This window comes from Stenella coeruleoalba (assembly GCF_951394435.1).
Source record: "Stenella coeruleoalba genome assembly, chromosome: 3".
Classification (NCBI taxonomy): Eukaryota; Metazoa; Chordata; class Mammalia; order Artiodactyla; family Delphinidae; genus Stenella; species Stenella coeruleoalba.
In genome coordinates, this window is record NC_137148.1 from 97,662,582 (window position 1) to 97,686,827 (window position 24,246).

Sequence of the window (24,246 nt, forward strand, 5' to 3'; positions counted from 1 at the left end):
TCCCCTTTTAAAAATGATAGGTGTCTCCAAGCATTTTATTGACTGTTTCTGGCTAAATCAAGAGAAGGAGAGAACTAGAAACCTAGGAATCAAAAATTTTCTAATCAGGAGGTCTTCCTTGAGGAATGAGGTATCATAATGGAGACAAGACTTAATAGTGTGTAAGAGAGCAATTTTACTTTAATTTTCAGTTGATAGTACTCTGGCACTAGTAGCTCTGAAATTTGTAGTATAAAGTACTTTGAGCTCAATCTTGCTTTAATGTCAACGTTTCAAATGAGTTAAGTGGGTAAAAATTTCTTAAGAAATAGAATAAAATTTATAGTGATAGTTAAGGAGTTCCGACGGATTAAGTTTTCCCCAAACCCCAATCATGCATCCCCACACATGCTTCTTTTAAAATATATGAAATTAAAAAAATAATAACTCAGTCCAGTGTTGTTTTTTAGTAAATTTAGTTAAAAATAAAATTAAAAAAAATATCCCCAGTATTTTGCATGTTACATCTCATCCTTACTCTTTGTCATGTGGTTATTCTTTCTTGATGAAGTCATTAGAGGACAGCTGTGAAACCATCAAAAATTCTATGATGGAGGAGCCAAACATCAATAAGGTACAAAATATCATTCAACTGAAATTAGAAATTGCATTCTTTAACAAGAAAAACAAAGTGTTTGCATTTTAGTTTTGGACTGGACTTTGTTTCTAATGCAATTAAATTACTATTCCCTCAAATTATTCTTTTTTTAACAAGTTAAATATTGCAATCATAAAAATTGTTTCTGTTTTGTTATTAAGACAATGCAGTTTTAAAGGGAGTTGAATGTATCCTGTTTTGGCTGCAGATTTTTCTGAGTAAATAAAACTAAGGTTCTTAATAAAATGTAATTACAGTAGGTATTATAGAAGTATAGTAGTATTGTTCTGTTTCTGCAAGTATCACTTTTGAAGATAAAATTCTCTCCTATGATGTAAATTACTTGAAATATATCAAATACTATTATGTAGCCTTTGTTTTACTGGTATCAGTAGCATATAGCACATTGCCTTATGCATAGTAAGTACTCAGAGTACTTGAGAATAAGAGCAGAAAGGATGAGAATTTGTACAATCATAAAATAACTCCCAGATGTTCTGTGATCAGACATTCAAATACAACTTTTAGTAGGTTGGTATTTAATTTATATGTTTCATATTCTTATTTTAAGACAATCTCAACAGAGTAATTTTTAGGGGAATGATTTTTCAAAATATTTTTTTTAAGGCTACTAATTTCCACTTCTTTTTCTTTCCCAAAGGATTCTATGCAATTAATTTAAAAAGACTGATTTGATATAAAGTGTATATTGTAACTAAAACTTTGGCAAAGTAAATATATGCCGTCCATACTTAACTTTGGAAATTTCTAATGGCCTTCAGAAGTTTTGAGGGAACGTAATTCAGACTTTTAATCAGTTAACAATATTCTTTGCCTGGGTACTCATTAATTATTATAGTCTATACATTAGCATGAATTCTTATCCTAAGACTTTTCTTTTGACAGATTTTATAAAATGTTAATAATCAGAATGTTGTATTTCTGTAGTCATCACACTACATCAAAAGGCAGTCATTCTGTTTGGTTAACATCATAACAATTTTTGGCCAGAATTTTCCAAGCCATCTGCTACAGTTTTATTTTAAACAGGTTTGTTAGGTATACCTGACTTAAAGTAACTGCACATATTTATTAAAGTGTAGAGTTTGGTCAACTTTGACATATGTATACATTGGTGAAGCCATCATCACAATCAAGATAATGAATATATCCATCAACCTCAAAACTTTAATTCCTTCCTTGCTTCTCCCTTCCTAACTTTGCCCTGTTTCTCTCAGACAACTACCAATTTGCTTCCTGACATTACTGATTAGTTTGCATTTTCTTGAATTTTATGTAAATAGAATCATACAATATGTCTTTTTTTCTCTGTGTCCTTTCTCTTAGCATAATTATTTTGAAATTCTTCCATATTGTTTATTTCAGTAGTTCATTCATTTTTATCACTGAATTATATTCATTTTATGGCTATACCACAGTTTGTTTGTCCATTTACCTGTTGATGAACACTAGAGCTGTTACCATTTTGGGGCTATTTCAAATAAGACTACTTATCATATTCATGCACAGGTTTCTTTGTATGGGCATATGCTTTCATTTCTCTTGTATAGATGCCTGGGAATGGAACGACTGAATCATAGTGTAGGTGTATGGTTAACTTTTTAAGGAACTGCTTAAGTATTTTCCATTGTACCATTTTACATTCTCAGCGACAGTATATGAAATCAGTTGCTTAACATTCTCACCAACACTTAGTATGGTCAGCCTTTTTATTTTAGCCATTCTAGTAGATGTGTACTGGTAGTTTGTTATGGATTTAATTTGCATTAAGCATCTTAATCATGTGCTTATTTGCCATTTGTGTAACTTTTTGGTTGAAGTGTCTTTTCAGATGTTGTGTCTGTTTTTATAGGGTTGTATGTTTGCTTAGTTGAGTTTCAACAGTTCCTTATGTACTTTAAATACAAATCAGATATGTGATTTTAAAATATTTCCTCTTAGATGATTTCTTGTCCTTTCATTCTCTTTACAAGTTCTTTTAAACTGCAGACGTTCTTTTTCTTTCTTTTTTTTTTTTGCGGTACGCGGGCCTCTCGCTGTTGTGGCCTCTCCTGTTGCGGAGCTCAGGCTCCGGACGCGCAGGCTCAGCGGCCATGGCTCGCGGGCCCAGCCGCTCCGTGGCCTGTGGGAATCCTCCCGGACTAGGACACGAACCCGTGTCCCCTGCATCGGCAGGCGGACTCTCAACCACTGCGCCACCAGGGAAGCCCCAGAAGTTCTTAATTGATACATTGGAGCTCATCAAAATTTGTTCTGTGTATGGATTTTCTTTCTATAAGAATTTTGCCTAACCTAACGTCACAAAGATTTTCTCCTGCTTTGTTGATGTTTTATAGTCATGGTTAGACCTATGACCCAGTTTCAGTTAATTTTTTAATACGGTGTGAAGTATGTATTGTAGTTACTTTTTTTTTTAAATCTGTGTATCAGTTGTCCCACCACTTTGATTATCCTTTCCTCCACTGCATTGCTTTTCTCTCTTAAAAAGTCAATTGACATATATCTGGAAGTTTATTTCTGGACTCTATTTTGGACCATTGATCTATTTGTTTATCTTTATGCTAATACCCTACTATCTTACTGCACTAACTAGAACTTCCAGTCTAGTATTGAATAGAAATGGTGAAAACAGACATTTTTATCTTGTTCCTGATCTTGGGGAGGAAGCATGCAGTCTTTTGTCATCAAGTATGATGTTATCTGTAAGGTTTTTTTAGAGGCCCTTCATAAGACTGAAGAAGTTTCTTTCTTTCTTCAGGTTGTTGAGAGTTTTTAATCAGGCATGGATGTTGGAATTTGTCAAATGCTTTTTTTTTTTTCTCCTGTTGAGATGATCATATGGTTTTGCTGCTTTGAGTCTGTTTAATATGGCTAAGTAGATTGATGGCTTTGTTTGATGTTAAATCAAGTTTGCATTCCCAGGGTAAGAACCATATGGTCATGATGTGGTATATTTTTTATATATTATTAGATTTGATCTGTTAAAATTTTTGTTAAGAATTTTTGTACCTATGTTTACTAAAGATACTGGTTTTTAGTTTCTTTTAATGTTTTTGGGTTTTTTGTTTTATCTTTGTTTTTTTTCGTGTGTGTGTGTGTGTGTGTGTGTGTGTGTGTTTTAACAAATGCTGGCCTCACAGAGTGAGTTGGAAAATGTTCTCTCCTTTTTAATTGTTTGGAAGAATTTGTGTAGAATCAGTATTATTTCTTCTTTAAGTGTTTGGTAGAATTCACCAGAGAAATTATCTGGGCCTGGAGTTTTTAAATCTACAACTTCAGTTTCTTTCTTTAACAGATATAGAGCAGTTCAGGTTTTCAGTTTCTTCTTGAGTGAGCTTTTGGTAGTCCATACCTTTCAAGAAATTTGTCTGCTTCATTTCCGTTGTCATATTTATTGATGTAAAGTTATGCATAATATTCCCTTATCCTTTTAATACACAGTAGAATCTGTGGTGTTATTACCTCTCATTTCTCTGCTATAATCATGAAAACAAAATTATTTCTTAATATTTATATTCCCTAATATTTTGGGTATTGGTGTCATTTTATATTCATCTGACTGCTTCCCATTTCTTTCTAGTATGCCTTTGATAGTCTTTAGATCTCATCTTCATGTTTGTTTTATTATATCATTAGAGTAGTGCTGAAGTACTCCAGGCATACAGCTTTATATTGTAGAAAGTCTTAATAACTGAAAACAACTAATGAGACCTGGAGTACAGCTTTTCTATAGACCTGTTCTGTGACACCGAGCTCATTCCACCCTTGAAGTCTTATTTACTAAATGAGAGTTGATAGTTTTAAACATGCTGTTGCTTTAATTGAAATAGTAGTAGAATCCTGGATTTAGTCTGTTAGTACTATTCCCTTCTTCACTCCTAAGGGAAGCTTTGTGGAACCCAGACACTATTCAGATCAGTTTCCACATAAGATTTCCTTTTTTAAAAATTTTGGTAAAATATATGTATAAAATTTATCAGTTTAATCACTTTGAGTATACAGTTCAGTGACATTAAGTACATTCACATGGTTTTGCAACCATCACTACCATCCGTCCCCAGAACTTCTTCATCTCCCTAAACTGAAACTCTTTACCCATTAAACAGTAGTTCTCCATTTCTGCCACTCCTCCCCCCAGCCCCTGCCAATTACCATTTTACGTTCTGTCTATGAATTTTACTTCCCTAGATACCTATATAAGTGGAATCGTACAATATTTGTACTTTTGTGACTGGCTTATTTCATTTAGTGTAACACCTTCAAGGTTCATCCATTTCGTAGCATGTTTCAGAATTTCCTTTCTTTTCAAGGTTAAATAATATTCCATTATGTATATATAGCATTTCGTTTATCCATTCAGCTATTAATGGACATTTGGGTTGTATCAGTCTTTTGACTATTGTGGGTAGTACTGTTGTGAACATTGGTATACAAATATCTGTTCCAGTCTCTGCTTTCAGTTCTTTGTGTATTTACCTTGAAGTGGAATTGCTGGATCATATGATAATTCTTTACTTTTTTTTTTTTTTTGAATTTTATTTTAGTTTTTTTTACAGCAGGTTCTTATTAGTCATCAGTTTTATACACATCAGTGTATACATGTCAACCACAATTGTCCTGTTTACTTTTTTTATCTGTTTAATCTCATAAAAACTCTTTTAGCATTCATATTTGGATTTTTTTCCCTCATTTATCCAGCCCAATCACATTTTATAAGCATGACTTGAAACCTTATATTAAGATGACCTTTAAGACCATATTCATTGTGATTTTTTTTAACATCTTTATTGAAGTATAATTGCTCTACAATGGTGTGTTAGTTTCTGCCTTACAACAAAGTGAATCAGCTATACACACACACATATCCCGACATCTCCCCCCTCCTGTGTCTCCCTCCCTCCCACCCTCCCCATCACACCCCCCAGGTGGCCACAGAGCACTGAGCTGATCTCCCTGTGCTATGCGGCTGCTTCCCACTAGCTATCTGTTTTACATTTGGTAGTGTACAGATGTCCATGCCACTCTCTCACTTTGTGCCAGCTTACCCTTACCCCTCCTCGTATCCTCAAGTCCATTTTCTAGTAGGTCTGCGTCTTTATTCCCATCTTGCCCCTAGGTTCTTCATGACAATTTTCTGTTTGTTTGTTTTAGATTCCATAAAAATGTGTTAGCATACGGTATTTGTCTTTCTCTTTCTGACTTACTTCACTGTGTATGACAGACTCTAGGTCCATCCACCTCATTACAAATAGCTCAATTTCATTTCTTTTAATGGCTGAGTAATATTCCATTGTATATATGTGCCACATCTTCTTTATCCATTCATCTGTCGATGGACACTTAGGTTGTTTCCATCTCCTGGCTATTGTAAGTAGAGCTGCAATGAACATTTTGGTACATGACTCTTTTTGAATTATGGTTTTCTCAGGGTATATGCCCAGTAGTGGGATTGCTGGGTCATATAGTAGTTCTATTTGTAGTTTTTTAAGGAACCTCCATACTGTTCTCCATAGTGGCTGAACCAATTCACATTCCCACCAGCAGTGCAAGAGTGTTCCCTTTTCTCCACACCCTCTCCAGCATTTATTGTTTCGAGATTTTTTGATGATGGCCATTCTGACTGGTGTGAGATGATATCTCATTGTAGTTTTGATTTGTATTTCTCTAATGATTAATGATGTTGAGCATTCTTTCATGTGTTTGTTGGCAGGCTGTATATCTTCTTTGGAGAAATGTCTATTTAGGTCTTCTGCCCATTTTTGGATTGGGTTGTTTGTTTTTTTGTTATTGAGCTGCATGAGCTTCTTGTAAATTTTGGAGATTAATCCTTTATCAGTTGCTTCATTTGCAAATATTTTCTCCCATTCTGAGGGTTGTCTTTTGGTCTTGTTTGTGGTTTCCTTTGCTGTGCAAAAGCTTTGAAGTTTCATTAGGTCCCATTTGTTTATTTTTATTTCCATTTCTCTGGGAGGTGGGTCAAAAAGGATCTTGCTGTGATTTATGTCATAGAGTGTTCTGCCTATGTTTTCCTCTAAGAGTTTGATAGATTCTGACCTTACATTTCGGTCTTTAATCCATTTTGAGCTTATTTTTGTGTATGGTGTTAGGGAGTGATCTAATCTCATACTTTTACAGGTACCTTTCCAGTTTTCCCAGCACCACTTATTGAAGAGGCTGTCCTTTCTCCACTGTACATTCCTGCCTCCTTTATCAAAGATAAGGTGACCATATGTGTGTCGGTTTATCTCTGGGCTTTCTATCCTGTTCCATTGATCTATATTTCTGTTTTTGTGCCAGTACCATAGTGTCTTGATTACTATAGCTTTGTAGTAGAGTCTGAAGTCAGGGAGCCTGATTCCTCCAGCTCCGTTTTTCATTCTCAAGTTTGCTTTGGCTATTCAGTGTCTTTTGTGTTTCCATACAAATTATAATTCTTAATTCTCTCCAGCCCTGCTCATTTCATGAAGTCCAGACTTGCATATATAATCTATTAGTTACCTCCCCCTCAATGTCAAAACATAGAATTTTCTGTCTTCCCCTAATCCCAACCTAAACCTATTCTTTCCTTCACTTTTGTCTCAGTATCATTTTTTGAGAACGGTCTGAAAACTGGGAGTCACCCTTGCTTCCTCTCTTTTACTCACTACTGTAGTCTCAGCCCATTGGCAAAATTTATCCTAATGCTAACCACTTAATCAGTACCACCATTCCTACTCCTCTAATCAAATACACCGCTGCCTCTTACTTCAGCTACTGTAGTTGCCTCTTAACTAGTTTCCTGGCAGCCAGTCTCACGCCCCTTATGTTTTGTCCCACAACATCCAGAATTATCAAAACCCTCCAATGGTTTTCTAACCTTAAAATAAAATCTGAATTCTTTATTATGGCTTTTAAGGCCCCATGCAAGCTAAACTGTGCCTACTTCTCCAAATTCATCTCCTGCAACTTACGATTGTTCTCAAAATTGAATATGCATAAACTCTTGATGCCAAACACCATTCCTTCTACCCCACCCCACCCCCTTTAATTGATTCTCACGCAGATCTTCTTGGGACCGCACTATTGAGAAACAATGTTTTAGTAAATCTAGATAATTAAAGGACAGGAATGTATTCCCACACTGAAGAAGCGTTTATGAAGTTCATGCTTTCCTCTCTGTGAGTGTAAAGTTTGAAGAAGTGCTGCCGGTGAAACTGAAATTTTCCACCCACCCATTCATTACCAGCAAATAGCATATCCCTCTATTCCATGGAAATATCATTTGTCTTTATTTCCAATTTCTTCAACACCCAGTAGTGGACCCTTAGTGTACTTTAGATACCAGGCAGATAGGTGGTTAAGTTGGGATTTTGGTCATGAAATTACAGAATTTGACTTAGACATTCTTACTGGATGATGGACCTCAACCAGAACTAAAACTTTATTTAGAAAAGAAGTTGACTTCTCAAATCAACCTAAATGCTGGTACGAGCAGTGAAATTCTTTCATGTTTGTTATCCAGTTGCATTTAAGATTAGAGTATATTTGACATCTTTACATCCAGTGACTATGAGTTTTGATTGCATATGGTTATTTTGGTTTGATTATGTCTCTTTCAACTTTGCAAATGAACTGTCATCTTAGTTGCCATTTTTAAAAATACTGCTCACCCTACTCAGTTCTGTGGTCAAACAATGGATGGGGATTGGTGATATTTTATCTAAATTTTCCAGGAAGTAAATTTGTTTTCTGATTTCAAATTAATAACTTCTGCACTGCACAATGAGTTGTGAAACAATTTATAATAATTCATTTTAAAGGTTGAAGGTTAGGATAAAATAAAATGAAACAAAATAGTACATTAAGTAACATCTCCAACTCTTAACAATTGCCTCTTCATTTTACCTCTGTTTATTTTAGTAAATGTTGATTTTATACAATACTCTCTTCTGAGTTGAAAGGTGTATATACCTTCTGTGGGGTAAGCAAAAGGTCAAATAATATTTCCCTTGTCCAAAGTATATTGAATTATGGTTTATTCAGCTATTAAAATGATTACTGACTTGGGCAAATTACTATGCCTTTCTGGATTTCAGAGTCCTTTAATAAATTAAAAGTTATTTTAGATAAAGAGTCAGTAAAATATATTCAGCTGGCTGTGTCCTACTTGTTCTTCTGTAGGCCATGAGCTAAGAATGGTTTTTATATTTTTGAAAGGTTGTTTTAAAAAAGAATATGCAACATAATTCTTCACTGGTCTGCAAAACCTAAGATATTTACCTTCTGACCTTTTAATATTAAAATATTTAAAATATCAAAGGATTATAATACTACGAAACGCGGTAAACTTATCTTAACGTTAATAATTAGAATGTCTTAAAGTTAACTTATTGCAGCTTAAGAACATAAGCAGTTAATGAAGTTGTATATCAATGATCTTTTTATATGTGAAAACAAATTTGAAAAGATGTAAATTCCTCTTGCCAAATTTTGTTTTAGAAATAAGTAACATGTAAAATAGTACCTTTGGATTTGAAATACCTGAAAAGTTTCTTAATTTATGCAAGTATTAAATGAAAGACTGACATATATTATGTTTTTTCATTTACTAAAATCACTGTATTTTTGTATTTTCTTTCCCTCCATTTAGATAGAAGCAGATTCGGGATATCCTGGAGGTAAAGCAAGAATTATTCATAAGGAATCTGATATAATTACTGCCTTTGCTGTTAATAAAGTAAGTACATAGACATTTTTCTTTTCTTTGATTAAGTATTCATAGTTGGAGAATGTCTCCTGTTCTGTCAGTTTATTCAGTAGCAGTGTTTCCCTTTCCCAGAGCTACTTTCTACTCCTTAAATTGCAATGTGAATACATTTTTTATTTTATAAAATGATTATATTGTTTGATAATTTATTTGATCTTGGATATATAGCAGATAAAATGTTTTATTACTACACAGAGAGAGGTCTCAAGTATTTATATATGCAGTTGCCTTTAGAATTTATTTATTTTATTTTATTTTTATTTTTTGGCATGCGGGATCTTAGTTCCCCGACCAGGGATCGAACCCATGCCCCTTGCAGTGGAAGCACAGAATATTAACCACTGGACCGTCAGGGAAGTCCCCTGCCTTTAGAATTTATACAACACATGCAGCTAATCCAAAGAAAATGTTTCCTGTTTTCTTTATATGAATATGTTGAATGTGATTCTTCGTATAGATCAAAATTAAGCTTATATGTGACTCACAGAAATTCTCCCTCTTTGACTTTCAGCTATAATAGCTGCCCAACTAGAGTGTTTTCTTTGTATTCCTTAGCTTTCTTACTCAATATCCTCCTTAGAGGTGTCTATAAGCTACTTACAGAAGAGGTAGCCTTCGGTACAGTGGTCCAAGGTTGAAATTTATCTTAGTCATTTTCCCCTCCTATCTTCCCTAATTGCTTTACTGCAAAATGTATAGGGACTTCTAGTTGATTCTTCATCTTCCTATGCTATGTCTGTCTTTTTTTTTGCCCTCACCGTGCGGCTTGTGGGATCTTAGTTCCCTGACCAGGGATTGAACCCACACCCTCAGCAGTGAAAGCGCAGAGTCTTACCCACTGGACCACTGGGGAATTCCCTATGCCTGTCTTTTCTTTGATTTCACCGAGATAGATCCTTTGTCATTCTGTCCTCATCTTTACCTGTGTTCTTCATCTCATATTCCTCATAGACTCTCCCTAACAGTGACTAGTTCTGTTCATAGCAGGCAAGTTTGGGATTCGCCCCTTAGCCAGGCAGTTCTCATGATGTAGTATCTATATAATATGATATATACATATTACACAATACAAATATAAAATTATTATTTACACTCAACAAGTCACTTCCTTCCCCTGAAGAAAATAAGGTTTTAATATTTTGTGCTATAAAACAGACTAGCTTTTTTCTCTTACTTGGATATATTATATAAGTAAATAGTAATGAACAGTCATATACAAAGTCTCCTGTTGACTCTGTAAGAGTGTACTTGTTTAATTTTTATTTCTTCAAATATATTGTTTTTACATCTTTGTTAAATTTGTAGCTAAGAAATATCCTTTGCTTTAAATTGCAGTAATTTAAAATGCTGATGAGATTGAACTTTTCCCCATTTGTTTAGTTGTGAATTATCTGTGTCAAGAATGATCTGAGATTTTCCCCTGCATTCAATGGAACAAGTTAACTTTCACAGTTTAATGGATACTGTTAGAAGACACAAGACCAGAGACAAAGGACAGTTTATTACTAATAGCAAAAACTAGAATGTTAGCATTTTTGCTCTGGTTCCCTGAGGTACAGTTCCCACAAAGGGACAGCAAGAAGGCCAATGATACCCAAATCTTTTCTAATGTACATTAAGCTTATCTGCCTTTTGATCTGGAGGGAGAGACTATAGCTATATAGACATCCTGGCAATAATACCGTGAAACAAAGGCAGTCATTGACTAACTCACAAGACATACAAAAGTGGAGAGTCCCATGGAGAATTACCTTCCAACAGTCTAGTTAATATCCTTTTCCCACATATCTCTGGGGTCTCAGTTTTTTCTTATTAGTTTGTATTTAGCATTTTACATAATGGAAATACTAATCCTGTTTTCTTTTTGCTGTCAATATCTTTTCATTTTCTGTTTTAGAGATACATGTTTTAAATTTGTAGATGTTTAAAATTTTCTATCATTTAGTCTGACCAACTTTTCATTTATGATTTTTTCTGACATACTTCCCTCACTCTTCTTCACCTCTTCTTTGTGACCCTTTCCCAAATTCTGTTTGTCTTGCCTAAGATTGAAAGGCTTTAGGTGAAAGTGATACCATCTTATTTGAATAATTCACCATTATTTCTTTAGTTTGAGTTCCTTATCTCCCTTACCTTTCCTTACCTCCCAGGGCCCCTATATTGTTCAACATCTCACTCCACATTTCTGAACTGTGCAAACCTTAAGGAGATTGTACCATTCTAGTAGACTAGAGAGACAGTGCTGGGAGAAGAAATGAAGTGGCATGTGCATTTCCATTTATAGCTGACTTTCTGTTGAATGCTCTGGAATTCTTAGAATATAAACATATCTCCAAGCTCAAGCTGATGATTATTTCACTCAAAGTTATTTATTAAAATTAATTTAAAATATTTGTGAAAATACTATTTATTCTATACCTTAAAGTTATCATTTCTAGAGGCTGTTTTGTAGTCTCCATTTTCAAAAGTAGCGCATATACATGTTACGCATTTTTATTTAAAAAGTACTGTATGATTTATTTTTCAGGCGAATAGAAACTGCATAGCAATTGCTTCAAGCCATGATGTTCAAGAACTAGATGTTTCTGGAATTCTGGCTACACAGATCTATACTTGGGTAGATGATGATATAGAAATGGAAACCAAAGGGTACCCTTATACTTTGTTTTTATTTGGTGACATTGCAGTACGAATAATGAAATCCACAGAACTATACCTTTCAAATGATTTTTTAAAGGAATAGTCCTAGATTGTAAGCAAAGTGGAAATTGATACGCTAAAGAGTAAAGAAGGGGTGGCTGGAGCTTTAAAGAAGGGAATCGAGGGTTAGAAGAGAATAGGTGAAGGGATCTGAAATTGTTCACATACGAAATTATTGTCTGTAAGTTGAGAGTTCAGAGCTGAAGAAAATTAATTTTAAAGGGAAATACAAAGTCATATGTTAGAGCTTTCAGGTATAACAGAAGAAATGAAGAACTGATGGGTTGCTTTCATTCTGGCTGATATTCCTTTGTAGGTCAGAAGATTTCTTGGTTATACATGCTCGTGATGATTTAACAGCTGTGCAGGGTACAACCCCATACACACATAGCAATCCTGGTACTCCAATTAACATGCCATGGCTTGGTAGTACACAGACTGGCAGAGGAGCATCAGTGGTATGTAAAGTTAAACATATTTGTGTATAAATGTCCTGTTTTTCTCTCTAACTTAATAGATAAAAGATGATGTAAATTTTTTTTTTTTTTTTTTTTGTGGTATGGGGGCCTCTCACTGTTGTGGCCTCTCCCGTTGCGGAGCACAGGCTCTGGATGCGCAGGCTCAGTGGCCATGGCTAACGGGCCTAGCCACTCCACGGCATGTGGGATCTTCCCAGACCGGGGCACGAACCTGTGTCCCCTGCATTGGCAGGCGGACTCAACCACTGCGCCACCAGGGAAGCCCTAAATATTTTTTTTTAATTCTTAATTTTTTTAATAAGTCATACTTGTTGGAAATTATAAATTTTGATTTGAAGAATAATATGTTTTCATTTGAAAAGGGTAACAAAAATTATTTGAAATAAATAATTGAAAATACAAAGAGCTATATTTTAAGTAATAATTATTTGGAACCAAATTAGGCCTCAGCAAACTATGGCCTATGGGTCAAATCCTGCCTACTACCTGTTGTATCGACAACATGCTAAGAATGGTGTTTGCATTTTTCAGCTGTTGAAAAAAAATCAAAAGAAGAATGGTATTCTGTGACACATGAAAATTATATGAAATTCAGATTTTATTGTCTATAAATAAAGTTTTATTGGAACATAGCCACACTCATTTTTTTAATATTTTGTTTATGGATGCTTTCACATTACAGTGGTAGGATTGAGTATCTGAGCAGAGACTATATGCCCATAGAGTCCAAAACATTTATTATCTAATTCTTTATGAAAAAGGTTTGCCAACCCCTAGTCTAGATAATATTTTTAAATGGTTATCAACTAATAACTGTTAGTTGATGCTGAGACAAATAAATTTTTCTTTTTTTGAACAAATAAAAATGATATAAATTTTTTTTAATTTAAGCAAAATATAATATGCAGATGAACTGAAACAGAATTTTTCTGTAGTAATGGAGGATCTTCTTGAGCCCTGATTACCTAAGCTGTGATCCATGTTTATACCCACATGAGATTCCTTTGTTGACACTTAGGGTATAGGAATTCATACACAGAACCAAAGAAACCCAGCACCAGCAGTTCTTTCCATGGCTTTCTAGGTGGTAGGTGGTTTTTGTAAGGGTAATTATTTAAATAAAGGCTCAGTCATCTTTAATAATACCTGATAATATTTTATACTTAATGCAGTTCCTTTATCACTCATATAACCTTATTATTGTTTGAGATATCTGTTGTAGCTGTTGTAATTACTCCTACTTACCATTCTTTAGATGAAGCTTGAGATCCAGAAAGGTCAAGGAATTTAACTCAGGTCACTATCTCAAATTTGTGGTAGAGCTTGTGTTAAAGCCCTCCATTCCCCTTCACTCATTGATTTCAGGTAGGAGTGTTTTAAGTATTAAGAATTTGAAAAGCAATCTAGTGATTATTCAAAAGAAAAGAGTTGGTCATTAATAGTTAAATTTTTTCCAATGGACAGATACATTAAAATTCATTTGTAAAACCTACTGATATTATTATCTTTTAAAGAACTTAAAGAGAATATACAAAATATACAAAAAGAAATAATAAGCACTTTTTCCAACTCCATTTTCAGAGAATATGATACAATTCTTCCTGTAACAGCTTTCTTTCTGGTCTCTCTGCTTCTATACTGCTCCCTCTGTTTTATACACAGCAGGCAGAGTTGCTTTTTTCTAAAAGATCATTCAGGTTATCACTCCAATGCTTAAGACTTGAAGATTTCCCAGTACAGCTTTAAATCAAGTCCTTAACATGGCCTCTAAGGCCCTATGTGATTTAAACTCTGCCAGCCTCTGCAGCAGCATCTCCCTTGTTTCCACACCTGATTCTCTTTGCTCTGGTCACACTGGCCTTCTTTCTGTCACTTGAGCACATCAAGCTCAGAGCCTTTACCTTGTTTTCTGCTTGAAATACTCTTCTTCTGTTTACCATTCAGAACTCAACTCAAATTCCCAGAGATTTCCCTTGCTTCCTTAGCAAAGGTATCTGCTGCTCCCTACACTACTGCTAGTCACACTGTTATCTCATTTGATCATCATATTATCCCATTTTATCATCTCATCAGTTTGGAAATTATCTATTCATTATTTGGTTGTCTTTTTTTATACCCTCTGCAATGCAAGCTCTTTGAGAGATTATGTTATGCCTGCCTTATATATTGATGATCTCTAAGTAGAATAGATCTCTAAGTAGAACATTTAGTAGGTGCTCAGAAAATATTTGTTTATTCTCCAGAGTATTATAATATGGAAATTTACCATTGTTATTCCTCTTAGGACTGAATTTTCTTCCTATTTAAATGTTAGAAGGACATCTTTTTTAGTTGGGGTCATTGTGGTTTGTAAACATAAGTATTGGGATTATCCCACTCCATCCTCAGGAAAAAGACACCAATATAATAAGGTGGTTCCTTTTTATATGGATCTTCTAAAATAATTAATGATTTCTTTCCCTTATAATATTCTACATATGCTTTCAGAAACTTATTTAACTTTCTTTTATTTTTTTACTCATGATTTTCCTTTGATGCTCTTACCAGAAAAAAAATGATAATTAAAAGAAAGAACAGGAATCTTTAGACTTTTTCTAAATTAAGAGGGGCAAGGGATTTAAACATGCAGTTTACTAAACAGAAGTAACATTCAGAAGGTTGTTTTTTGTGTGTAGAGAATTTGATCAAAATTTTCTTAATCCTATTATTTTATTAAATTATGAATGCTAATGAATACTAGTTATGACCAATTTCTGCTGTTTTGGAGTATAACTGCAGCCATATATATCTTTCAGTGTTTCTATCCCCCACTGATTCTGCTGGCCTAGTTCCTTCCCTCCCTCCCAAATCCCCGCTTTACTTACAGCTTTAGGCTAATTGAACAATTTAAAATCCAAAAGAACAGTAACAACAAAACATACATGAACTGGTGGTACAAACTTAGGATAACCTATAACTATAGTTAGAGTTATAAGTAGGAAATAGTCTATAAATTAAAATTATCCCTTTAATTTCACATATTTAGTTTACTCTTATTTGACAGGCTATGTAAATCATTCAAAGCATAATTTTAAAATGGGTAAATAAATAGTTCCAAACTATCAGTTAAAAATTTATACAGTTTTCTGTTTACCTCTTTTTTTTTTTTCCACATGCTTCTGCCTGTCTTTTTAACCTTATACTATTCAGGATTGTTCCAATAAATTTAATGCGATAAGAAAAGAATTGGCAAGAAAGGAGGTAAGACTAAATTCTTGAGGTGAATTTGTTCTTAGATACTAGGTAATGATGCAGAAAATGTATGTACACTTAAATGTTAGAGAGCTGAGCTATTAAATTTCATTTCTGTTACCATGTTTAGTATTTTTAGCACCCATTACAATAGTTATGGAATCATGTAAAAATAAATAAATGTTATTTGAATCTCCTGTCACAATTTAAATTTTTAATACTACTTTTTATTGTAACTGTAAAAGAATGATTTTTCTTTGTTAACAGATGATTAAGAAAGCCATTAATAATGTCAGAAGAATGACTTCTCATCCATCTCTTCCTTACTGTAAGTTGATAATAATTAGCCATTATTTTAAGGAATTTAAAGGAAACTTTTAGTTTCAATTGAAAGATAGTCAACACTTTATTTTTTTTGTAGGGAATGTTTGCTAGCAAGTAAAATCACTTCAAAATTGGGTAAAAATAGAAAAAGTGATTTTCCTGAATTAATAGAGAAGGCTAACTTAACATGTAAATTTTTAGCATTTTGACTGAATATTTCTGTTATCACATTTTATTTTTGAACATTTTGCACATTGTTAAATTGTAGTTGATAATTATTGTTTTAATAATTGGATCACTCCCTTTTTTATTACATAGAACAGAACCGTATCTGGGTCACTTGTAGCCTCCTCATAATCAGTTTGTATTTTATTAACATTTTGTCAGTTTGTCTTTTATCAGATACACTAATAGTGAGTATAGGAAATGGTTATTACTACATTCTTACATTCTAAGGCAGGATATATTTATTTTTAGTTAATCTTCCTAGGAATCTCAAAAGTTTTTCTTCCTTTAACAAAGATTTAACAGGGAATTTATTGGAAGTATTGAAGCAGAGAAAAAATAATAGAGACAACTTTAACTGGTGGGTTGGAATCAGTATTCATATTGGCATGTGTGTATTCCAGGTTTTTTTTAATATAATTTTTAAGTAGTGCCCTTCATCAAATTGTCCTACTACACAGTAACAAAAATAGTGAAAATAGTGCATGTTAATTAAAAGGTACTCATGTCCTTCCAATTTAATAACCTATAAAAAAATTGTACCACCTTTTTTATGAGAGATGTTTTGATAAAATAGGAGTGGCAAAACGAGTGTTCTTTTCTACCTAATTATAATAAGTCTGTAAGCATCTATTATCAAAGTTATATACCAATGTCTAATAAAATAGGAGTGGCAAAACGAGTGTTCTTTACTACCTAATTATAATAAGCGCTGTAAGCATCTATTATCAAAGTTATATACCAATGTCTAATAAAAGGGTTGAAGAGAATCATATATTTAAGATGAAGAGGGTAACTTCTGTTACTTATGCTAGAGGTATAAAATAATATTGAAAATTAGCCTGTTTCCACTACATCAAATTTATTCAACACTAGAAGTATATGTTTTCTATCCACAAGTCTAATGTAAAGTAAGAACTAAAAACAATCATGAAGCATATAGAGGAAGGAGTCAAAGGTGTTTTATTTACAAAGCTTAAATAATATTAATCCTGCAGCAAGAAAATTTGGCATTGTTTAAAATCTATTCTTACTCTATACAATAGGGTTTAGAAGTTTCCTGAAATATTGAAGGGATTTCATTATTTCTCAGTCCCAAAGCATGTATCATGACAGGTGACTAGTTTATAAATAGGCTCTACGTCAAGCCCATAAATTTAAATAAAATAATCCCTAGCTTCAAAGGCAATTAATGGACTTATTTTCAGAGTTATTATGTAATATCATGTAACTTCTGTCTTGCAGTAAGTACTTTCTCTGTTCAGAGAAGAACTACTGTAACTGGCAGATAAGAGACTTGAAAAATTAAATGCTAATTAAATTAATCACTGAAATTTTTTTACAGTATATTTTTTCATGTCATGAACAAGTCTCACAGATAGTAATTTAGTTCAACAATAGGCTCCTTTCATGTACTGGAAATGTTTTGAAACAAGTTTTTAAAAAATTTTACTCTGAATTACAGATACCTCAAAATAGTTCCTTCCTTCCTTTGGAATAGATTTTTAAAAAATCTTAGTCATTGTAAACCAAAACTTTTGGACTTCTACTCCAGGGAAGTTTTTTAGAAGTTAATCTAATAGGTTGAACTGAAATAGAAATGTAAGTCTTAAAAGGAAAGCCTCATTTCAAAAACAAAAAATGAATATATTAAGATTTTTAAGGTTGCATTTAACTCTTTCGTTACATGTATATGATGTAACAGACTTTACTTACTAATAAGGAATATTTGCTCAGACAACCTGGTTATAGGAATGTTTGTGGGTTTTTTTGTTTGTTTGTTTTTGTTTTTTAAAGAATTAATTTTTGGCCACATTGGGTCTTCATTGCTGCGCATGGGCTTTCTCTAGTTGTGACGAGCGGGGGCTACTCTTCGTTGCGATGCACGGGCTTCTCATTGCAGTGGCTTCTCTTGTTGCAGAGCACAGGCTCTAGGCACGCGGGCTTCAGTAGTTGTGTTGCACGGGCTCAGTAGTTGTGGCACGCGGTCTCTAGAGTACAGGCTCAGTAGTTGTGGTGCATGGGCTTAGTTGCTCTGCGGCATGTGGGATCTTCCCAGACCAGGGATCGAACCCGTGTCCCCTGCATTGGCAGGCAGATTCTTATCCACTGTGCCACCAGTGAAGTCATGGAACCTTCGTTTTTTTAAGTTTTAGTTTATAAGGTTTTAAGAGTGTTTCATTTTACATGTGAGCTACTAATAATTAGGGATTTTTTTCAAATAAATAAAACCATAAATAATAGAAAAATTTGAGTGGTTTTTAAATGCATCTAGTCCAATTTATTTTTTTTGATTAAGCTGGGCAAGACTATAGAGGAGAGGGAGGGTAGAATTAACATCCCTAGTCTCAAGAAATTCTACCCACCCTTCCATCCCAGCCCAGTGTTAAAACATGTCAAAACAGTTGAAGCTCCTTTTTTTTAAATACTTGGATATGAATGAGGGAAAATTGACTAATGTATGACCAGCAATGTGCTAGATACTTTACTTTTACATACATTAATATAATTTCTCACTACCTCTGTACCACATTAATACTGATAACTATTCTTAATGTAGATTTGGCCCTATATGTTAGGCATATTTCTGAATGATTTATATGAATTATCTCATTTACTTCTCAGAACTGTCCAGTGACTTATATATCATTAATGATATATATCACTATTATAGTGGCTTATATACCTTTTACTAGAAGGAAATAGGCTCAGGGAGATTAAGTAAGTTTCCTAGTAACACACAATTAGTAAATGGTAAAGTAAAGAATTTAATAATTACTTAGTTTGTTCATATTCCTTAATGAAACAGATAACATATATTTGAGATATCAGATCAGACAATAACTATTAGAAATGATTTTTTTAGCATGACTTTCAAGACCTTGTACAATCTTTTTTTCAGAGAAAAATGCATAAATTTAAACATCAGTAGTATGACTGATAAGAATTGGCTGTTAAAAATCCCAAGATTTTATACTGCTGAACTGAATGAATAAGCATTTTCGGAACTCTAATGGAAAACTGATGAATTCATAAAAGTGCTAACAAAAGATCAAGATGAAAAAAAATTAATTACATGGGACTGAGTGAACTGATGAGGATGATTATAATTTTTGTGACTTTCTGTTTCAATAAAAAAAACCCACAAGGACTCAGAATCAAAAAATATACAAATCAATTTTCAGAATCAAAAAATATACAAATCAATATACAAAGTAAAGGAGCTGTTACTGTGGAGGATTACTGGACTGAATGTCAATATTATATGACATAGTATGAGTGTGTTTCGTGTTTGGTGATTGCAGTCATTGTTGCTTTTGTTGTGGTCATCCATTTACAATGCTTGGTGTCAGTTTATTTATCTCTTGTAAAAATAAAATACAGTGTGTGTGTGTGAAAAAAAAAACCCAAGTTTTTTTTTTTAAATACAGTTGACTTATTAAAGTGTTGTGTTCGTCTCAGGTGTACAACATACTGATTCAGTATTTTTATACATTACAAAATGATCACCATGATAAGTCTAGTTACCATCTGTCACCATACAAAGTTAAGTAACTCCAAGAATTTGATTCTTTATCATAAACGTTATCTACTAAAGGCTGTTAAAACGTAACTGAGATAATTTCAAAAGGAAATAAAGTTTATAGAGGTCTGATTTAATTGCTTCTGTTGTTTTGTGTGAGGATATGTTCTGTCAGTTGAAAGAACACCATGTAATCATCTGTTTTTAAGATTGAGAGTATTCAAGTGAAATTTCATACAAAGGTAAATTCATGTGAATTGACTATGATTCATTTCTTAGGTATTTCTTCCGTAAAGATTTTCACATTGGATTAAAAGATAAATTTGCCAAAGATTCCTGAAATAAATTTGCAATTTTTTCCCTCTTATAATGCAGATCTGACAGGAGCTCAAGATGGAAGTGTGAGAATGTTCGAATGGGGCCATTCTCAACAAATAACCTGTTTCCGATCTGGTGGCAATTCAAGAGTTACAAGAATGAGATTTAACTATCAAGGAAATAAGGTAGTATATAAAAATGTAAATAGGGAAAATGGTTTGATTTCATTAAGGGTTTATGAATATTACTCATTTGGGTTTCTGAAGAGAACAGCTCAATGAGCTAATGGTGAAGTATTAATCCATCTTATATGAATTCTTTTTAAAGAAATTCCTCTCAAAACTTAAATTCACTTGGTTCTTCCTGGAAAGACATTATATACATTTCCATTAAAATTCTCTTATATGATGCTTAAGGACCAAATGATTATAGGACCATCTTATATTACACATTTTTTATTAAATACATCTGCTTACTTTACCCTCTGGGACCTACTCAAAGTATGGTCAAGTACCAAGTAGTAAGTAACATCTGGGAGTTGATTAGAAATGCAGGTTATTGACTCTAGTCCAGACCTATCAAATCACCATCTGCATTTTAGCCAGATACTCTTGTGATTTGTATACAACATTAAAGTTTTGAGAAGCACTGCTCTAGAACAGGGTGTTAGAACAGGGTGTTAACAAACTACGGCCTAGCCACCTGTTTTGTAAATAAAGTTATATTGGAACACAGCTAACCCATTCATTATTTGTTTTCTATGATTGTTTTCCCAGTACTGCAACAGAGTTCAGGAGAACAAAGACTGTAGCTGGCAAGCCTAAAATATTTACTATATGGGCCTTTTAATAAAAGTTTGCCAACCTGGCTCTTACCAGCTTCACTTCCCGTAATCCTCCTTTCCTCAAACTGCCTCTCTCTGCTCCTCCTATCTTACTAGCACTTTAAACAACTACTGAAGGGGAAATCAGCCTGCTCTTTGTCTTCAGGGCCATGCTTCACTAAAAACATTCACACAGGCCCTAGCTGATGGTTCATCTTGCCTTTCGTTTTCCCTCAACCTCCAAACCTTCCACCCTCCTTACGTGTTACTTGTGTCATGGTGTGCTGCAACCTTTTTGCCTGCCACATTTATCAGATGGCTCTTATCATTTCACAGAAGTCAGTGATAATTTTTCATGTAGTTATGAAACAAAATTGAGAGCTTATAATTTCTTAATACCAATTAGCAACATTCTTTGCTCCTTAATGGGAAATTAAGGGGATTTAATCTAAAAGCCTTTAGAATTCTACTGTACTTTCAGCTGTATAATCTATCCATACCACTTATGTGCTCATATTTTTCCACTTTGGTTTGTCAATGTTACATTGTTCCTAACTAATCTCTGTACTTCGACCCTGTCTCTCTAATGCATTCTTCATGTTGTCAACAAAGTTATATAACAAATAGCGTAGGGAATTCCCTGGTGGTTCAGTGGTTAGGATTCACGTGCTTTCAGTGCCGAGGGCGCGGGTTTGATCCCTGGTCCGGGAACTAAGATTCCACAAGCTGTGCGGTGTAACCATAAAAGAAAAAAGAACAAATAACATAATTATATAACTACCCTATAGGTGAGATCATATTGTCCTTTTCAAGAACCTGCAGCCTCCTCATTTTATCCAAAAGCCCATATTCTTTAGTGTGGCATTCAAGTCCTTCTACACTCGGAGTTATTTTATAGATTTTACACTCACTACAACCTTCTATATAGGCTATTTTAAGTCACAACAAACTTCCTTATTGTCTTCCCAAGTCTCTTTGACAGGCAATCAGCTTACTGTTGATTCACCTTAGCCATGATGGTGCCCAAGAACACGACACCTAAGTGTGCTATCTCCCTTAGTAGGGAAGCCTACTGGAGTAATTGGAACAGATAACTCATACTGCAGTGTATCACAGTAATGCTGATCATTTTGTCAAAAGTCATTGGACATTGCAGAAAAACCAAGAGGATAAAAGGGAGCATTTAGCAGAAAAAAATGACCTGTGAGGAATAATTCCTTGGATTTAGGAAGATCCTACATTGTAAAACAAGAATGGGATTTTATGAACCAAAGGCAGTAGAACAGTAAAGAATTTTTAGAAGTTAAAAACATATGATTCCCCAAAATTAGGAGTAGAGGAACTACTGATTACAAGGGCTGAATAGCAGAATTGAAGTATTTGAAAATCAAGTTTGTGACTGGGAGGTACAAATTTGGAATTTATTCCATGGTGAAAATAACCCAAGAAGTAAATTGAGACTAGACCCAGGAAAATTTATAAAAGAAATTTAAAAGATGTATCAGAAGAAAAAAAAAGGTGATGGAAGAGAAACATTATATTAAAAGGAATAATAAAATAAAAACTTCCCCGAAGCAAAACATGGAATTTTAGAAAAAGAAGCACCTACCAAGTACTAAGCAGAAGTATTGAGAAACAGCACGTGCCTAGACACAGCCTGATTATTTGATTTTTGTTTTTTTTAACTGAAGGATAAAGAGAGCTTCTAGAAAGGAGTAGGGGTAAAAATGATTGCTTACAACCTCTCCACCCCCCTATCTAAAATTAATGGCATTGGCCTCCTCAAAAATAGAGGTTACAAATAGACAATAGAACAGTATTCACAGAATTCTGATGGATAAGGAATGGGGTTGATGTCTATCCAAACTGTCATTTATATTTGGTGGCAAAATAAACACATTTTTAAGTATGCAGAGAATTAGCACATTCCATATACCCTTTCTGAAGAACGTACCTAAACCTACTCTAGAAAACATAGGATAAACCACAGAAAGGATAAACATCAGAAAAATATCTGTAACAAAAATAGTAAACAATGGATTAATATTCCTACTATTAGTCCTATCAGTCAGTTTTGTAAGAAGACAATGAAAAAGAAGACAAAGAATGAACAATTTACCAAAAAAACAAAACCCTATGCATGGCCAATAACCCTCACTAATAACTGAAGAAATGCACATTAAAATGAGACTTTATTTCTGATAATCAACAAATATTATAATTTTGTAGTACGCAGTATTGACTAATGTGTAAGAAAAATGGGTGTGTAAATTGATATTACCACTTAGGATTTAATTTTGGCTTCACCTACCAATTTTAAATGATGCCCTTTGACAGAGCTTTTTCTTTTCTAGATGTCTGTCCTATATAAATACTCAGAGGTGTATATGCAAGAATGTTCAAAACAGTACTTTTTATTATAGGAAAAATTGGAAATTCTATAAGGAAAAGCTTTAAAAAGTTACAGTGCAACTATATAGTGTAATACTGCACAGCACAAGAATGAGGTAGATTTATAGATACCAGTGTGAAAAAATGGCTATAATAAGTAAAAAATGTAACTGTAGAACTGTATATTATCATCATAATTTTTAAAAAACCTTGTATCCTTGTATGTATGAATGTTTGAATATTCATAGAACAAATCTGAAAGGGAACACTATCAAATTGTTAATAGTTGTTATATCTGTAGATGGGAGAGGGCAGGAGTCCGAATTAGACATTTGTTTTATTTTAAGATCTGTATCATATACTCCCTTACTGGATTATTTTGTCATCTTTCCAGTCAAAATGCTCTGAGTTTCCATAGCGGAATTCTTTTACTGTGATAAACTTTGTTTCATTTTCTGCTGTTGTTTACGTGTTTTTCTTATTGTATATCTCTGGAAGTCCTTACTTTGTCTTTTTTAAGATGAACAGTTTTTTTATCTTATATATGCTAAAACTTTGTCACATGGCTTAATGTGTAAATCCAGTATTCTATTTTTGGAGTATTTACAGAGAATATACAGACTGTGCTGTCGGTTAGTATAATAAATTGAGTGTCTGATGTTAGTTTCCTTTATATCCACCCTGGAATTTTTTAAAGCAATAGCTAAATGTTTTTCTGGACTAGATCCATGTGTAGGTGAAGTGAAAAGTCAAGCAACTTATCAGTCAAATGTTTAAGAGTTAAAGTATGAGATTCACAGTGAGGGTAAGGGTAAATAATGTGCTTTT

At 33.6% G+C, this 24,246-nt stretch overlaps 1 protein-coding gene across 3 annotated transcripts in view; it reads left to right on the top strand.

Moving 5' to 3' along the window:
* The window catches only part of DMXL1 (Dmx like 1), a 132,935-nt gene that overhangs the window by 93,878 nt on the left and 14,811 nt on the right, over positions 1-24,246 (top strand). For 2 of the 3 annotated variants that reach the window (XM_079916175.1, XM_079916173.1), the window contains 6 exons: positions 551-613; positions 9,288-9,374; positions 11,932-12,053; positions 12,421-12,562; positions 16,082-16,142; positions 20,262-20,389. In XM_079916175.1, coding sequence (XP_079772301.1) covers positions 551-613; positions 9,288-9,374; positions 11,932-12,053; positions 12,421-12,562; positions 16,082-16,142; positions 20,262-20,389 — 603 coding nt within the window. The remainder of the gene's footprint in view (positions 1-550; positions 614-9,287; positions 9,375-11,931; positions 12,054-12,420; positions 12,563-16,081; positions 16,143-20,261; positions 20,390-24,246) is intronic. The other variant, XM_079916174.1, reaches the window with a different exon arrangement.